Raw genomic sequence first — 18,885 nt, 5'->3', positions numbered from 1 at the left:
GTGTTTTCAGGATACACTTAGAATATAACTCAGTCTATTTATAAATGGTATTGATATCAAAAGTCCCAAGTGTGCTAGCTAGCAGTACCGACAACAGCAATAGAGTGCCATGAGTCATAATACCCATAAAGCCTAGCAATCAAACAGGGAAATTGTTCTAATCATTTTTCCACCATTCATTTTTCCCATAGGGGATGTTAGAAACTTAAAATAATGGCTGTGTTTCGTGTAGGCTTACCCTGGTGTGACGTTTTGATGACCTCTCTAGGACAAGGTGCTTTATCAATATATTCGCCTGTATTTATCCTAAAAAAAATGAAATTCTAATTAGCTGCTAATGTGGCTATCATAAAGAACTACAAATACCACGGTGATCTGGACGAGACTATCGAATCGAGGCAAAGGTAAAAATCTAACTAAATGTAGTAATGAATAAATTGGTTAAATGTCTTTAAATGGACAATTCTGTAAACTATCTTGTGCAAGTTTTAAATTGACACAATGCCTGTTTAGCAAAGGTTTCATTTAGAGATGATGTGCAGGAGCTTGCATGGATTTTTAGTCTTGCAGGATGTCTTCTTTGATGCTAATTAGCATTTTGGAAAATGAGAATAAATAGAGCTGAATATATTGATAAAAGTCACCTTGTCCTTGAGAGAGATTTACATGGTCAAAACATCATGACAGGGTAAGCCCACATGAAACACAGCCCTTATTTTTAAGTGTTTCTAAAATCCCCTATGGGAAAAATGAATGGTGTGTAAAAATGATTGGAACCATTTCCCTGTTTGACCTCTAGGTTTGAGGGGTATTATGACACCTTCACTGTGGGACTCTATTATGGAATGGCATGTTGTGTTGAACAACAAAAGAGCTAATTGGCTGACACAGCCAAAATGGCTGCGGTGGCTGCTACTAGCTAGCATGAGGACGAAAACAACAATTTTCTTGAAAACCATCAGTATTTCAATCTTCTCAATGTATCAGTTTGGATAAAGGTAACATTTGGAGTACAGTAGCATATCCCATCCATGCATTGAGGAACGTTTTCCGAACAATATCTCATGCTGGCTCAGCTCTCTTAATCTAACCATGATGGCGTTCCGACCCCAGTGCAGCCCAGTGTAAACAAGTGTAACGGTAGGGTTGGAATGTTCTGGCTACTCTGAACACCTAATGGGTCGTCAGCGGGCGGGGATAACATTCCACCCGCTCACTTTTCCGTGCATTGCTGGATGAGGGAGGAAGTCTCTGGGCTCGAGCTGGACGTTTTGTGGAATTTTGGGGGCATCTAGCAAGCTAAAGTAAGTTATTCTTAAGATAAAAAAATTACATCATGGTTTGTTGAAACTTGTTAAAAACGTTCGAATTGTTCATCCATTACAGTATTAGTTTGCCTGTTAGCTTTTTTTTTTTTTTTAGCTTGCAGTACGTTCGCATCTGTTAGCCATTTAGCTAGCAACCCAAGCTAGCCAGCTACGTTATTCGTTAATCGTCCCAACTTTACTTGGGGAAATAGGGTTAATACGTGATTGGTTACGTTAAGATCATTAAAATGGCAATATATTAAAAAAAATATGTCGGGAAAGGACGCCGGGGAATACCATTTTGCATCCATTTTACCACCCACTCATTGCACCTGGAAGAACAATCAGTAGCGTTAGCTAGCTAACGTTAATTGCGTCTCCCATGAAAAGTGGCAGCTGCAGTTGGTTGTATTGTCAACATTACAGGATATTTGATGAGTATTCTTCTATCTCGCGCCTATTAAAGTGCAGATATGTTTGTACGACCTAACCTAGTAGCCCGCCGTAAAGTCAAACAGGGAGTAGACTCGTGCCACATAGTCTACTGCGCCCTCAAAAACGGACTTTTTTTGTTTGTTCGTAGCCTACCCAAATAAGTACATACCAGCCAGACTATTGGCAATGTTTTGAATTACATTCGAAGTAACTTTTATCCTCAGAAATATTACACCATGACCTATACTATATATTTTGAAGCAATATTTCAATATTATAGGGGATTTGAAAAATGTCCTAAATATTGGTGCTGACTGATGCTGGTTAGGAATGTAAAATAATGAGGACATCATTGTTACACGACTGACTTTAATGCAATCATACATATCCTCTCTCCCATGTAGGCAGCATTCTCAACCATGGTGATGTCTTGCTGCTTGCTATGCATAGACCAAATAACTGGCTGCTTCAAGAATTTAGTCACCAGTCTGATGACATTCTTTCCATGCATGCAGGATACCTGTTGCCTACTTTTTTACTTTGTGGGAGGTAATGCCACAATGTTCACACAATTGTTTTTCATCCAATGCATGTGTGTGAGTTAAAGCCACAATCTTGATTGTGTCTAAGCCCAAGTCATCCTCAGCACTTGGTTTAGTATGAAGCTGAGGGATGGAGCCAGGGAAATAAATGTAGGCTAATCACTCACATTCATAGACATAGCTAAGGATGCAAGGACAGTCATTCCACAGTGCATATTTTATATCCATTTGCTAGTAACAACCCCTATAGACAATACTTTGTGCATACAGTTGTACAAATGTGTGCATTTTGTGGTGGAGTAAACATAAGTTAGGCATGATATGTTTAGACCTATTTATAGTGCAGTGAAGACCGAGAGGAAGAGGTTAAGTATAGTAGTGTATATAAATAATCTTTGGTTAAGATCTTTTCCTGGCTAGTCTAGTTCCTTTCTCTGTGAGTGAATGCATTATAGCTGGCTCATTCTTCTCTGTCTTAGTATGGTCTGACTTTTGTTGTCCTTATTCATAAAATGAGTAATCGCATAGCTTTGCCTTGGCCAGTTAAAGCTGCAGTAAGTAACTTTTTGGGCTACTCTTCCAAATTCACATAGAAATGTTAGTTATAGATCGGTCATTCACTTTGAAAGCAAGTCTAAGAAGTGGTATATCTGTTCTGTGTGGGCTATGTCTGCTTCCTGTTAAGTTTTGTTTTACTTTCAGTTTTGTACACCAGCTTTAAACAGCTGAAAATACAATATGTTTGGTTATGAAAAATATATTTCACAGCGGTTTAGATGGTACAATGATTATCTATGCTATACGTGCTTGTTTTGTCACATAAACTGAAATTTATTTAGAATTTTGGAAAAGGAAATGACGAAGCGATTTCTGCATAGTGCAGCTTTAAGCCCAAAGTTTGGTTTTAGCATTGGCACATCAGCAATGTGTCAGCTGTTTTTCGTGGGCAGAAAGCTGTTCTTTCTAACCATGTTGGAATAGGTCACACTCTGTGGTTTGTTGATCTTTAGGATCTGTCAGTGAGTCACCTGTCAGCAAACATAATTATGCTTATCTTGTACCCACACAAGCTGACAGGAAGTTGAACTATAATGTCATAAAGAACATGTAGTTTAGAATAGGCTCAAGATATCGCATGTAAGTGGAAAGCTGACGGTGCAGAAAATTCTCATGTTCCTGTAGGAGCTCGCTGGGTGTGTGCACATGAACTTGACCACACTTGGGAGGGGTGCCCATTCTATTTATGTGCCTTAAATTTCCCATGTCACGGACGGGGTGGGTGAAGCACTGGCAAGGTGTGGTCTTGGCTCTACCCTGTTGTCTCTACCATCTGGGAACCCTCCCCTGATCTGACTCAACTGTCAGAAAGATCAGTTCAAACTTGTAAATGTTTTTTATGTTGTGGCAATTAACAGCTGTCGCCGGCTGCTGCAAAGTGTCTAATTGTCGTGGCGGTGGGGCCAGTATTAGTCGCAGAATAACTTTTCTATAAATCCTCTGGTCTTGTACTATTCTTTAGAGTGCCTAGCCATATGTCAAGATGTTATAATTATGTGTAAATTGTGGTGTTGACTTGCTGCAAAGCACCGTGAATTTGAATAATGCATTTGAATCATATCACATTCTGTGATCATGCTATTATGCAAATGTGCTTCTATTCAGAGAACATTGTTACCTGTATCCGTCCAATGTATTTAACTTTGTCACCCGTCCAAAAACAGCTTGTTCTGTCAACTGCCATTGAGGCCTGCTATTTTTGGCTGTTGACAGAGATGTTTTTCTTAACGTTTATCCCAATGTTTAGACATGATGGTTCACATTACAATGTCCTTATTCTTCTATACCAGTAATGATTATACTCTACAGTGTGCACACTACTTCTCTACCGCCTCCATTTTTGCTCTGTGTATGTAACCCCACCCCCTCTCTTTCGTTCACGTTCTCTCCCCCTCTCTTTCTGTCTGGGGTGTGACAGGGGTTGGCATATGAGGTCATGTTTGGAGTCCCTTATTATGGCTGGTCTGACTCCAGTGGCCTCATTTCACATCCAGGCGAGGCTCAAATACAGTTACACAGTAATAGTCATTCACATGGTTGGTCATTTTCCTAATGATAATACAAAGGTTTACTTAGGGTTGTATGTTTTCTCTCGTGTTATAGTCTTTCAATGGCTAAACAATACAAAATAAATGAGAGGTATGGGTGTGAGGATGTGTGAATTTTGATCAGGCTAAGCTACATTTTTTTGCCCTCATGTTGTAGGACTTTTCTAGCAGTTTTGCGCTGTGTAATTTTGAATTTCAACTTGCAGAATGAGATGGTTTGATTATTGGGGAAATGCCCCTACATGACTCACATAGGAAATTGATACTCTCTGGGGGGAAAATTATTGCCTAGTATGGTTTTGACTGAATTTCATTTCCAGCTGCTTGATAAGGAGTGTGAGTGTCATAAGCAGAAACCAAAGCACCTCTTTGCCCCCTTAGTTTATGTGAGTGTCAAGGCAATCAATGATCTTCATTCATGGCAGTGATTACACATTCTGTTTTGTCTTTTGTCCTTTGTTCGTCCTGTTGAATGTGTGCCTGAACTGACTGATATTGCCATCTTATTTATGGTCATGACTCATGATTTAGGCCTCTCTAATCAATTGATCTATTATCATAGGTCATTTCTTCATACCCAGTACTTATATTTAGAAAGGAAAGCTTGTTATGCACTGACTCACTGTATTGTATAGCCCATTCGACATGTTAGTTGTTAGGGTTGTGCTGTGTTCAGATCTACATACCGTGCCTGTGCCATCCCGGGATATACAGTTTTATCAGTAGTACACACAAGGGGCCCAATTAAAAAAAAAAAAAATATATATATATATATATATGAATGAATGAATGAATGAATGAATGAATGAATGAATGAATGAATGAATGAATACTAAAAGGCCAAAAACCAACACTTACCAGAATGCTAACAAGTACTAAGGACTTCTCATATCGCATGCTAGGTAAATGCCAACGAGCACATGCAAACATTTACCTCTAGGACAGACAACCCAGCCCATAAAGTTATGAAAGTATCTCAAAACATAGTTTGCAGCACAGACAAAACAAATATTAGGCAGCAGGGATCTTAATCCAGGAGGGGATTGTCTTTGCTGCTTGATCTTGATATTTTTGGTCATGTAGTGTATGTGGACACCTGCTTGTCGAACATCTCATTCCAAAATCATGGGCATTAATATGGAATTGGTCCCCCTTTACTGCTACAACAGCCTCCACTCTTCTGGGAAGGCTTTCCACTAGATGTTGGAACATTGCTGCAGGGACTTGCTTCCATTCAGCCACGAGCACTAGTGAGGTCGGGCACTGATGTTGGGCGATTTAGTCGGTGTTCCAATTCATCCCAATGGGGGTTGAGGTCAGGGCTCTGTGTAGGCCAGTCAAGTCCTTTCACACCGACCTCAACAAACCATTTCTGTATGGACCTCGCTTTGTGCACAGGGGTGTTGTCATGCTGAAACAGGAAAGGGTCTTCCCAAACTGTTGCCCCCAAGTTGGAAGCACAGAATTGTTTAGAATGTCATTGTATGCTGTAGTGTTTCGCTTCACTGGAACTAAGGGCCTAGGCCGAACCATGAAGAGAGGATTTTTTTTTTTTTTTTAAAGCCCCATACCATTTATTCCTCTTCCACAAAACTTTACAGTTGGCACTATGCATGGGGCAGGTAGCGTTCTCTTGGCATCCGCCAAACCCAGATTTGTCCATTGGACTGCCCGATGGTGAAGAGTGATTCATCACTCCAGAGAACTCATTCCACTGCTCCAGAGTCCAATGGCGACGAGCTTTACACCACTCCAGCCAATGCTTGGCATTGCACATGGTGATCTTAGCCTTGTGGCTGCTCGGCCACGGAAACCCATTTCATGAAGCTCCCAACGAACAGTTATTGTGCTGACAGTGCTTCAGAGGCAGTTTGGAACTAGGTAGTGAGTGTTGTAACCGCGGACATACGATATTTACACGCTTCAGCACTCTGGGGTATTGAAGAGCCATCCTGTGGCTTTTCCCAAAGTATATATGGTATACTACCCAAGCCTATTAATTATGTTCTGCAAGCATGATTGTGTGGAATCCAGATTCCCAAGCCTTCAGGGAGCAATAATTTGTTAAAAAATAACATTGTAATTGCATTCATACTTGTGAGTATTTTGTCAGTGCAAGCCTTCATGGGTGAACTCTTTATGGAAGGAGAATGTGCTTATTCCGGTTTAGCTTTGGATGGCGCAGAGTGGGAACAGGGCGGCAGGTAGCCTAGCGGTTAAGAGTTAGGCCAGTAACTGAAAGATCGCTGGGTCAAATCCCCAAGCCTACAAGGTGGAAATTCTGTCTGTGCCCTTGAGCAAAGCACTTAAACCTAATTGATGCTCTAAGTCGCTCTGGATAAGTGTCTGCTAAATGACCAAAATGTACATGTATGCAGCTGATGTAGCCTATTTTTATAGACAGAACTGTTTACTGCATTTCTCTACCCCTTCAACATGGGAGGGGTGGCGGTGCCTAAACTAAGTACTAATCCATGAGAAGAATAGAGATCACTAGAGCCTACATATCAGCAAACGTTGGTGACGGAAACATGAAAGTGTGTGGAATGGGTTGCTGGTGTTCTGTTATCTCTGGTTGGTATTTGTAGGTGCCCTTGAATAGTGAGACAAATAGTCACCCTTCACATTGAAATATCGGCAAAATATTTACGGCTGGCTCATTCCTGAGTTGTGACCTCTCACCGCTGTCGCCTTTCACAACCCCCAGCCAAGTGAGCCACAGAATAAGTAATCTGTCACGCTAAAGTGACACTATCTTCCGTTCCCTCCCACTGCAACAAGGATTCAAATGCTCAGCAGGCAGGACAAGGCCTACATTGACAGGACTAATACTGGTTTCCTCTTCTCCTCCAGACCCGCTAAGAGGTCATGGAGGTTCGTATTGTTACAGAGAGGGTTGCTCATAAGGGAAGTAGTGTAATGGTATACCCTTACTGTCATTTCCCCTTCTGCCTCTCAGGATCTGACCGGTTCAGGACTTCTGTTCCCTGTCTCACTCTAATGTACATACCTGTTTTTTTGCACAGGACCCACCTCTCTTGACTGACCACCTTCGGTCATTTCCATCAACATGGCAGGAAAGATCTCCAAAGACGAGCTGGAGGAGCTGCGAGAGGCGTTTGGCAAAATTGGTGAGTCGGCTGCATCTGTGATTTTACAGTTGATTGATTTGCTACATTAGTACGACCAGTATGGCTTGTTTCATAATACATGTTTGTTACATTACACATAGGCTACAAGTCTACAACTGCTTCATTGTACTGTCCCTGACTTTTTAGTTATTGACGTTCCCTTCTCGTCCCTTGCCTGCTTTTTTTCTATTGTTTGCGAACCAGCCAAAGGATTCTAGCAAAAAAGTATTGTTAGCTGAAACGTATTTAGAAAATATGCTCAAACTGCGGTCTGTCTGTGCTTTTGTAGACCTCGATGGCAATGGGTCCATCTGCGACTATGAGCTCCATGAACTGTTCAAGGAGGCCAACCTTCCCCTGCCTGGTTACAAAGTCAGGGAGATCATTCAGAAACTGGATCGGAACAAGGACAACAAGATCAGCTTTGATGAGTTTCTGTCGGTGAGTCATGTTTGACAGTTGTGTGTTAGTCATCCTAAGGGAGTCGGGTTTCAGCAAGTCAGGTTTGGCCAGTCATCCTCAGGGAGTTGGTGTCAGCAAGTCAGGTTTGGCCAGTCATCCTCAGGGAGTTGGTGTCAGCAAGTCAGGTTTGGCGAGTTTGTTCCAGTTAATGAGGGATTTGTTGTTGGGACTTCTGCCTGTCCCTGTCTGACTAAGGGGACAATCTTTTGTCTCCTTTGTGAAATCAAGTTCCCTTTTGAAATTCTTGTGAACTAGCTCTTTAACGTGTCAATTGAGTGTCCACTTAAGCACACACAGGAATGAGGAAATGAGGTCAAATGGTGAGTTCCTGTATTTTGTTTCACCCATGATAAGAGAACAGTAATTTATTGGGCTGTGCCAGTCTCCATTTAGAGTAATGATTTGACCAATGGGATCATAAAATAATTATTACTAATCTCTCTATTTTAGGCAATTTCTCATAGCTCACTGACGAGAGGAACATTTTTGTGTGTGGGGGGGGCATTTTTATATCAGCCTTTTTTGTATTGGTTAGCCTCAGTTATGTTTTTTTGTATGTGTCAAAGAGCCGGGGTTGTGCCATTATTTCTACAGTTGCTCTAATTTATAACATTTTTTTTAAATGGAGAAAGTCCATGTCTCTTTCATTTAAAATATGGTGGGTACAGTATGAGATTAAGATAATAGTAAACCATATCCATTTAATTGAAAGTAAATGAAATCACAACAGTCATTACTTATGAAGGTATATTTTGGGCTCCCAAGTGGCGGTCTAAGGCACTGCATCTCAGTTCAAGAGACAGACACCCTGGTTCGAATCCAAGCTTTATCACAACTGGCCGTGATTGGGAGTCCCATAGGGTGGCGCACAGTTGACCCTGCGTTGTCCGGGATTGGCCGGTATAGGCCGTCATAGTTAAGAACAAATTATTTTTTACAGACTTGCCTAGTTAAATAATAAAAAATGCATACTATTGTGTTTTCCATGGACCTCTATCTACAGTGCATGGGCAGTGTAGGCTAACACCACTTGATCCTATGTTTGTGGTCTGGTGTAGACTTCGTACAGTATCCTGTAACATGTTGAATTAGAAAGGAGGATAAAAACGTTTGGTTCAGAAGCGCTTGGCTTCCTGGTAAACACCGGTGTTTTTGTTGCTTTACTGGCCCTCCCCAGTGAGAACCTTAATGAATACCATGGCAGGCTTACACTGATTTATCTTGTAATAATACTTATTATAATAACTGAGCAGAATGTAAGCAGAAATGTATTAGGATCTTGAAGAGGTTGGCCGTTGAAGCTAAAATACCCTTTGCCCCCTCTACTGCAGATATTTCAGGAGTTGAAGAGCAGTGACATTGCCAAAAGCTTCCGCAAGGCCATTAACAGGAAGGAGGGGATCCTGGCCATTGGGGGGACATCTACGCAGTCCAGCGAGGGCACGCAACACTCGTTCTCTGGTGAGCTGCTCAGTCTCCTTCTACTAATGTTGATGGGATTGCATTACACTATGCTGTACTGTGTGTATATACACAGTGTACAAAATATTAAGAACACGTGCTCTTTCCATGAGACTGACCTGGTGAATACAGGTTAAAGGTATGATCCCTTATTGATGTCACTTGTTAAATCCACTTCAATCAGTGTAGATGAAGGGGAGGAAACAGGTTAAAGAAGGATTTTTAAGCCTTGAGACAATTGAAACATGGCTTGTGTATGTGTGCCATTCATAGAGTGAATGGCCAAGACTAAATATTGAAGTGCTTTTGGATGAGGTATGGTGGTAGGTGCCAGGCACACTGCTTTGTGCCAAGAACTGCAACACTGCTGGGTTTTTTGTGCTCAATAGTTTTCTGTGTATATCAACAATGGTCCACCACCCAAAGGACATCCAGCTGACTTGACACAACTGTGAGAAGCATTGGAGTCAACATGGGTCAGCCTCCCTGTGGAATTCTTTCAACAACTTGTAGAATCCATGCCCTGACGAATTGAGGCTGTTCTGAGGGGGTGCAACTCAATATTAGGAAGGTGTTCCTAATGTTTTGTACACTCAGTGTATAGGCCTTTTGATCTAATTTAAGGGAACCTTTCTCATGAGTTTTGGTAGATGCTCTGTATGTCTCTCTAATCTCATACATACTCTACGCTACGGGCCCTAGACAATCAAAACCAATAACTGGGTTTCCTTGGATGTTAAACATAACATTATTCCCGTGTAGTGAGAGAAGGTGTATAAAGTGGTGCTGGTTGTGTTGGCTGAGCGTTTCCCTGTGCTGCCCTGTGCAGAGGAGGAGCGGTACGCGTTTGTTAACTGGCTCAACACAGCGCTGGAGAATGACCCTGACTGCAAGCACGCCCTGCCCATGGACCCCAACTCAGACTCCCTCTTCAAGGCTATGGGCGACGGCATCGTTCTCTGGTGAGACATAATTATATAAATCGCTATGTTCTGTGTAATTATGCCCTTACAGCCCCTAACACAGCTAATTTTCCTTACACGTGGTTGGTTGAAATGGGGCATATCTGCATCTCCCAACATTAGGACCCCTCATAAACCAGCTGTTTATGTGCTCCTGTAGTAAAATGATCAACCTGTCGGTGCCAGACACGATTGACGAGAGGACCATAAACAAGAAGAAGCTGACACCGTTCACAATACAGGTCTGTACAAACTCAACCAGACTAGTCACATACTGTAGTACACTGACTGGGGATTCTTAGGCTGCCTAGAAACACAGCCCAATTCTGATATTTCTATCACTAATTGGTCTTTTGACCAATCAGATCAGCTCTGAAAAAGATCTTATGTAATTGGTCAAAGGACCAATTTGTGGGGGGAAAATATGAGATTTGGGCTGCCTGTGTAAACGCAGCCTTAGAGATGTAGTGATTTGTTAGCGATTTAGCCAACAGAAATTCTGTCATCTCTATTTATGTTTCATGTACGAATGTGGGAGGACCTGTTTGTTTTTCTCTCTTTCCTGCAAGGGACTTCAAAGCTTTTTTTGTTTCTACGTCCTGCAGGAGAATCTGAACCTGGCTCTGAACTCGGCCTCTGCCATTGGCTGCCATGTGGTGAACATCGGGGCTCTGGACCTAAGGGAGGGGAAGCCCCACCTGGTGCTGGGCCTGCTGTGGCAAATCATCAAGATCGGCCTTTTTGCTGACATTGAGCTCAGCAGAAATGAAGGTGAGGGACTTTCACAGCACAATCACTGTCTTGGCGACTCATGAACTTGTATCTAACCGTCGTCTTATTCCTCATCATGGTACATTTACCCATTACAAGGAGCAACGGTCTCTTTCCTTTTGTATCACACCATTATGACGGCCAGCCAGTTTGTCCTCAGTGTTGGAGTGGCTTTTCCTGGTTAAAGAACTCTTTGGTCAGTGAGTGTTGAGGTGCTGTAGCTGAGCGAATGTCCTGTGACCCCCCCCCAGCCCTGGCTGCTCTGCTGAGAGATGGAGAGACCCTGGAGGACCTGATGAAGCTGTCTCCAGAGGAGCTGCTGTTGCGCTGGGCTAACTTTCACCTGGAGAACGCTGGCTGGCAGAAGATCAATAACTTCAGCTCCGACATCAAGGTAGGGATGTACGGTCCATGTATCTGTTTGGTTTGTGTTCACTGTGTCTGTATGGTTAATGAAGGTGAAAAGTGAAATAGTTTTATGTTGTCCTCACAAAGAAGTGGTGGAACTATGGATAAATAAAATTGATTAGACAAGGCTTCAACCAAATCTGGACTCTTAATTCTATTCTTTCAAAGCAAACAATTCTTTGCTCTGATGATATCTTTGGTTTTTATGCCCGTGCTTTATGATATTTCTGACTGACTGTATCTTTTCTTCAGCTGACAGACCTTTCAACCTGTAAAGGTACTTCATAGATCAACTTCCATAATGTATAGGAATTGACAATAGCTTCATACATGTGTCATCAAGATCATTGTACAGTATTAATATTTCCATTGTTCGTCGTGGTCATTGCATACCTATCCATTGTGTCCTTTGTCGTCTTGTTCCCATGTGGCCTGCACAACCTTGTATCTCAGTGTTCTTGTATATCTTTCCAATGCTGAGGTTCAAACGAGATGTCTGTCTCTGTTTCAGGACTCCAGAGCCTATTTCCACCTTCTCAACCAAATCTCCCCCAAAGGCACAGAGGAAGATCAACCACGCATAGACATCAGCATGGCAGGCTTCAGTGTAAGCACCTTCACGGAGAATATACACATTTCATATACAGAGAATCAATTGTGTTCAGTTAATATACGTATATTCAGAAGGGATAAATAAAATGCGTCCCTGGTATGAACCTGTGGTGTGTCTATGACCTGCAGGAGAAGGATGACCTGAAAAGGGCAGAGAACATGCTTCAGCAGGCTGACAGGCTGGGCTGTCGACAGTTTGTCACCCCAGCCGATGTCGTTGCCGGCAACCCCAAACTCAACCTGGCCTTTGTGGCCAATCTCTTCAACAAGTACCCATCTCTTACCAAGCCTGAGGGAGAGGACATCGACTGGGGGCTGCTGGAAGGTGGGTGCTGAGCTACACATCTGTTGGTTATGATTGCTGGGTGGATTTTGTCCAGTGTACATTGTACTCCCTGAGACCATAAAATCACCCAACATCTTTTCTGTTTAGGTGAGACACGAGAAGAAAGAACATTCCGGAACTGGATGAATTCCCTTGGTGTGAACCCACATGTCAATCATCTGTATGGGTATGTACCAAATGCAGCTAATTATTTACGTTGAAAATGAACATGCCAATACCTTACTGCTCCCTACCAGTGGTATTCATACACAGGGTCAGGTAACCTATATAACGATTATCTTTCCTCTATAGAGACCTAGCGGACGCCTTGGTCATCCTCCAACTTTATGAAAAGATCAAAGTGCCCGTCGACTGGACCAACAAAGTCAACAAACCACCATATCCCAAGATTGGGACCAATATGAAAAAGGTAAACTATATTCTCAAATAAAATGTATGTTCCTCCTATAATTTTTACTTTGAAAAAATGCTAAATACTGATCATTTGGCAGAATTGACTGTTTTTTTCTTCAACTATTCAGAACCTCATAGATCAAAAGAACACAGCTCCAGTTCTGGAGAGAGACTAAAGGTGTGTTTCTCTTGACAACTACTATGTTTTCTCTGCTCAGTTGGAGAACTGCAACTATGCGGTGGAGCTGGGGAAGACGACGGCGAAGTTCTCTCTCGTTGGCATCGGTGGGCAGGACCTGAACGATGGCAACGCCACCCTGACGCTGGCCCTGGTGTGGCAGCTGATGAGGAGGTGAGTCCTGGCACATGCTTAGATCAATATGTAACATACCTTTCATAACCAGGGACACATTTTCTGTTTTCACCACTGCACAATATTTTGCTGTTACTTTAAGGTGTTTATGGAAAAACATGAGCGCACAGGTAAATAAAGAGGGGATAAGCGCTGAAAGGAAATTTGACAATAATTTACCCTTCGCTGACCACCGCCCCACTTGGACAACATTTTCCCAGGAAGCTCCATTCCCCATTCAAACTTCTGGAGAAAACCCCTCACAACAATCTCCCCCAAAACATTTTTGCCCTGTTTTCTCCCCAATTTCGTGGTACCCAATTGGTAGTTAGTCTCGTCGCTGCAACTCCGGTACGGACTCGGGAGAGGCGTAGGTCGAGAGTCGTGCGTCCTCCAAAAACACAACCCAACCAAGCCGCACTGCTTCTTGACAATATTGCCCACTTAACCCGGAAGCCAGCCGCGTCAATGTGTCAGAGGAAACACCGTGCAGCTGTCGACAGTGTCAGCGTGCACTGTGCCCGGCCTGCCACAGGAGTCGCTAGTGCGCAATGGGACAAGGACAGAAATCACAGTAGCAAGTACCCCTCGTGCACTGTTATTTAGCTACTTTTTAATAAACTGTTTTGCCATAGCTCATTGGCTTTCATGCGTTTGAAATGTGAGCTTGTCCGAGGTGTTCGAACTCAACGACAGTTGCTGTCCATTGGAGCGATCTGGGGCAGGACTTAGCAAAGGGGCAATTGTCTTGTTTTCATATTCTGACAAAATATTTTGACTGTCTTATTTGTTGTTTCCTGAAACCCAAAATATGCAGCTCCAATGTAGCTTTGCATTGTTACTTAAATACCAACAAGTTGTTTTCTCAATGGTTCTGCTAGGCGGGGCCAGGTGTTGAAGTGGGTGGTGCGTGTAGACTAACTAGAATTGCCAGTTTGTCCTGGTGCAGTGCTAGTATCTGTGGCGTCACTGTCAACAGTATTTATGACGTGCTCTCACACGATTATTTCTCAGTAAATTAGGGTCGTAAAAGAAGAGGTAAGGCAGCATAGGGGCAAATGTTTTGTAAACCTGGCCTTCAGGCAACTGTACTGGAACATTTAAACAGTGGATTGTTCATTCTTAAGCAGAACTTGATAAATAAGTGGATTGCTTTTGGTTTACTTTTGACTGGCCTTCAATGATTACATGCTGACCATTGCACACTGCCGAGTGCCCAAGAAACTGATCAATATGTGAGCTAACTCTTGACATCTCTCCTAGATATACGCTGAATGTACTGGAGGACTTAGGAGATGGACAAAAAGCTAATGATGACATCATTGTTAAATGGGTCAATACAACCTTGTCAGAGGCAGGGAAAACAACCAAGATCTCAAGCTTCAAGGTTTGTAAAGCTTTATTGATATATTTAAGTTGTTCATTTTTAATACATTTGTTTATATGTTAGATGCATCCAACTTTGTCATACAACTATGTTCTGTAGTGATAATGCAGTCACTACATTGAATCCTCCAATCAGCAGACCTAATCTGTGGCATGCCACAAATTCTGACACTGTACTTGAGGTGATTTGTGAAGCATGTATTTGACACTGTGTCCTCTGCCCTTGATTATCAGGACAAGGAGATCAGCACTAGTTTACCAGTGGTGGACCTGATTGATGCCATCCAACCTGGCAGCATCAGCTACGACCTGGTCAAGACTGGTAGCCTCTCAGCCGAGGACAAGCTGGAGAACGCCAAGTAAGACTTCCACTGATATACCTGTCCTGATGATCATTGATATGGGATATTGACCTGTAAGAACTGAAGCTTCAATTACTTCCTGGTTTTTGCTATACTATCTATTACAAATTTGAAATATGGAGGGGTTGTGAAGTATATTCATAAGTCATACGAATGAATATTAAACAAATAGGAATGCGTCTTGAGATGTCGAGTCATAGAAGAAAGTGCTGATCAATATTAAATGAAACAACCCATTTCCCCTCTTAGATATGCCGTCTCTATGGCGAGGAAGATTGGCGCGCGTGTCTACGCTCTCCCAGACGACCTGGTGGAGGTCAAGCCCAAGATGGTGATGACCGTGTTTGCCTGCTTGATGGGCCGGGGGATGAAGAGGGCTTAACGGACTGGTTGTGCCACTTTGGCATTGCCACCACACAACTACCCACAAGCCTTTTGCTTTATTAAGGGCCACCCGGGGATGAAGACATGTGGAAGAAAATTGTTACCAATAGACATTTCTTTTATTTTTTTCCCAATTGGTTTGGTGCTGTTTTCACGTTTGTGTGTGTGGTACATTTTCAAAACTCTTTGTACAAAACTCTAAACACAGCATCATGATATCTTCTACCAGTTAATCTATTAGCAAACATGCAAGATACATGTTTCAAAATTGCCCTTTAAATATAGTATGCTACAGGACTGTAAATTACAGTACATTACACTGTTTTCACATTAGGGAATACACTTACACTACCCATCAACATTTACTGAATCTCATTTCTATCCCATGTGTGTTCATTCTTTCAGTCATTGATGCAAAATATAAATGTATTGTTCAGATATAATTACACTATAGGTGTACTGTAATCAAATGAAACAAATTAAATGAATGAAAGAAACATAACGTTTCGCAAGCACTAGTTTGCATCAAGCCAGTTTTAAGCATTTTACCATAGGTTCTCATCAACACAGTAAATGTCCTCATTGTTCATGCACCTGGGGGAAAACCTTTTGACATGGTGAATCCAAGCCTGACATAGATCCTGATTGATGTCATTGCATGCCTCATCCATGGGCTGAAGGAGGGTGGCACACTCATGGGGATGGCAATCATACACCTTCCACCTGTATTCTAATATTGTATTGTACTTATGTGTTGTATTGGCCCTATGTGGTTCAGTAAGAGCATGGCACTAGCAACACCCCAGAGTTTTTGGAAAATGTGTTGACTCACTGTTGCCACTTTGGATAAAAGTGCCTGCTCTACCTAAATGGCATATTATGAATTACAGTACTGTATTGACCAATGCAATTACAGTAAAGCAGTGTAACCCCCCCCCAATCAAAAAGACACCTGTAATTTTGGGTACATGTTTAGGGCAGTGGTGAGCAACATACGGCCTGTGGGAAATAATGGACCTTTTTCTGGCCGGCAAATAGCTTTCGACAAACAAATAAGTCCTGGGAGAAAAATCTGTGTGGCATTCCGCTGAATTTTTAAAAATCTCAATATGGCCCTCGAGACAATTATTTAGGGGATTCAATTGTTACAAACAGTACATATCTGGTCTTGTATCTGTTTTTTTTACTTACTGTGAAGTAAAATAAATGGTCACCATCATAGTATATTTAAGCAATAAGGCACGAACAGGTGTGGTATATGGCCAATATACCACAGCTAAGGGCTGTTCTTATGCACGACACATCGCGGAGTGCCTGGACACAGCCCCTAGCCGTGGTATATTGGCCAAATACCACAAACCCCCGAGGTGCCTTATTGCTATTATAAACTGGTTACCAATGTAATTAGAGCAGTAAAAATCAATGTTTTGTCATACCTGTGGTATGAGGTCTGATACCACGGCTGTCAACCAATCGGCATTCACTGCTTGAACCACCCAGTTTATAATACAGTATATATCATACTTTATGTTCATACTTTTACAAACATACATTTTCATGGTGTAGTTCTCAATCTGTAGTAGACAAACCAGTTTAACATCTACAGCTTTACCAAATGGTTAAGTGATTATCAATTTAGACCATTTGGGTTAGGTAATAGTAAAAAATACAATCATATCAAAAGTAACGTGAGCATTGTATTGTGAAAAGCATTTACTTTATTTGAACGTATTGCAATGTAGGACTTATTTATTTATAGATGAAACACTGATTTTATGAAAAGGTGAATGATTTTGTGTGTTGTACTTAGTCAATTGAATATGTGAGTAGTTTAGAAACTGCCTTTTTGATAATCTGTTTTGTACTAAGCGTTGTGAAAATGTATCACATACTTGTGAAAATTGCACCAAAGTGATTGAAAAAAAACTGCAAGACTCTTTGCAATCAAAACCTAAAATTTCAACCTCGTTTTAAACGGAGGTATCTATACTACAAAATATTGTGCGGTCTTATTTTAGGTAAGCCCATAACATAAAGTTACTGAAGAACACTATGCCTTATGTTACAGAGGACAACTTCCTATGTTACTTTTCGATATGCAACACTATCTCAATTCATGTTTCAGAATGCTGTATGGTATAAGTATGTATGTATTTTTCCAGTTAACAGGTTGTGTTTCTGAGTAGTTCTACTCCGGTTGATTATGTTACAATTATATCCTTGATGTGTACACTATATAATACATAATCATATCATCCCTTACACAGTGGATAACAATATTTAACTTGGACAAACTGAAATGGTGGCGGTTTAGGTGTTGCACCTGAACGTTCTCCTCTCCCTTATTGAAATGCATGCGTATCTTAACAGCTAGTCTTGTCAACAGCTGCATATCTCTACGGAAGCCATAAGGTCAAACCTTAGTAATGACCAAACCTGAAGGGTATTCTCTGTGTATTCCTGTATTTACTTTATTTTGGGGGGATTATGGTAGCTAGCTAGTAAGCTGAGAGCAGCTGGGTGTCTGCCTGGCTTTTTTCTGTTGTGTTATTGGTATGTCTTATTACTCTGGAAGAAACCAAGGGAGCTCACTTGACAGTTCGGTTTTCCTGGTTGTGCAGTATCTTTTAATGCCAACTTCTGATGCGCATTAGTTTCCTCTTTTCTTTTGTATTCAACATTACCAAAAAAATAGCCTAAACTATTTCTGCCTTGCAGATAGCTTCATTATATTCCATAGTTACCGTACCATTGCATTTTGGTCTCATGTGTACATGTTTACTCTGAAGTGCTTTATACAAATAATAAATAAGAAAATGAACAATGTGTAAGAATCTGCTTGTTATTTATACATAGGCCTACATATACAATACATTGTGGAACCTTCTCAGCTGTGGACATATAGTATTTTCTGTCCCTTGGCAAGCAGACAACAAAAGGTATGCATAGTGATTGGTGGTTGTGTTTCCCTGTATTCTGTGGGAGGTCTGAAGGGACGTATGCTCTGTGGACTGTCTGCCTGCAGGTTAATCTCTACAGTCTGTGGAGGGGACAGGTGACCTACAGTGCAGTCCACCTATTTACCCAAATGCATTGTTTATTTTCTCCAGAAACCTGCATGCTCTACTTGTTTGCATTCACAACAGTTTCAATCCATAAAGTAACAGTAGGCTGCTGTACTTAAGTGCAACTCTGTAAACTGAGGTACATAATGGCACTAACTTCAGTGTTCGTTGGATGGATGTGTTCTCTTGTCCATATAGGAGGTTCTTTAGTTTCGGTGGAGTAGTGATTAAACCGTGGGGATCCCAGATAACAGATCGTTGGACGTTGTTCACTGGTCTGAATCCTGAACAGATGCTGAGACTGCTCTAAACCACAAGCCCCCTCAGGCTTTCTAAGTCCTCTCTGTCTCATACTGTTTACTAAGTGGAGACTGTCTGCCACAGTCTGTCAGAGAGCTCTA

At 41.8% G+C, this 18,885-nt stretch overlaps 1 protein-coding gene across 2 annotated transcripts; it reads left to right on the top strand.

The window, feature by feature from the left end:
• The first annotated feature begins 1,147 nt into the window (after positions 1-1,147).
• On the top strand, positions 1,148-18,245 carry LOC106603334 (plastin-3). 2 transcript variants are annotated; one of them, XM_014196882.2, is made up of 16 exons: positions 1,148-1,304; positions 7,416-7,520; positions 7,810-7,961; positions 9,314-9,443; positions 10,273-10,405; positions 10,566-10,647; positions 11,011-11,176; positions 11,428-11,570; positions 12,096-12,191; positions 12,326-12,521; positions 12,630-12,708; positions 12,834-12,951; positions 13,154-13,287; positions 14,551-14,674; positions 14,908-15,032; positions 15,285-18,245. In XM_014196882.2, the coding sequence occupies exons 2-16, from the start codon at positions 7,460-7,462 to the stop codon at positions 15,415-15,417; spliced, it is 1,872 nt and encodes a 623-aa protein (XP_014052357.1). In that variant the 5' UTR covers positions 1,148-1,304; positions 7,416-7,459; the 3' UTR covers positions 15,418-18,245. The 2 variants fall into 2 exon arrangements, with proteins under 2 accessions (XP_014052357.1, XP_045573000.1); XM_045717044.1 differs by lacking the exon at positions 1,148-1,304 and adding an exon at positions 2,172-2,291.
• The last annotated feature ends 640 nt before the right edge of the window (positions 18,246-18,885 follow it).

This window comes from Salmo salar, chromosome ssa04, assembly GCF_905237065.1.
Source record: "Salmo salar chromosome ssa04, Ssal_v3.1, whole genome shotgun sequence".
In the NCBI taxonomy this organism is placed as follows: Eukaryota; Metazoa; Chordata; class Actinopteri; order Salmoniformes; family Salmonidae; genus Salmo; species Salmo salar.
The sequence above is the reverse complement of the archived record's forward strand: the minus strand, read 5'-3'. Positions and strand labels throughout refer to the sequence as shown.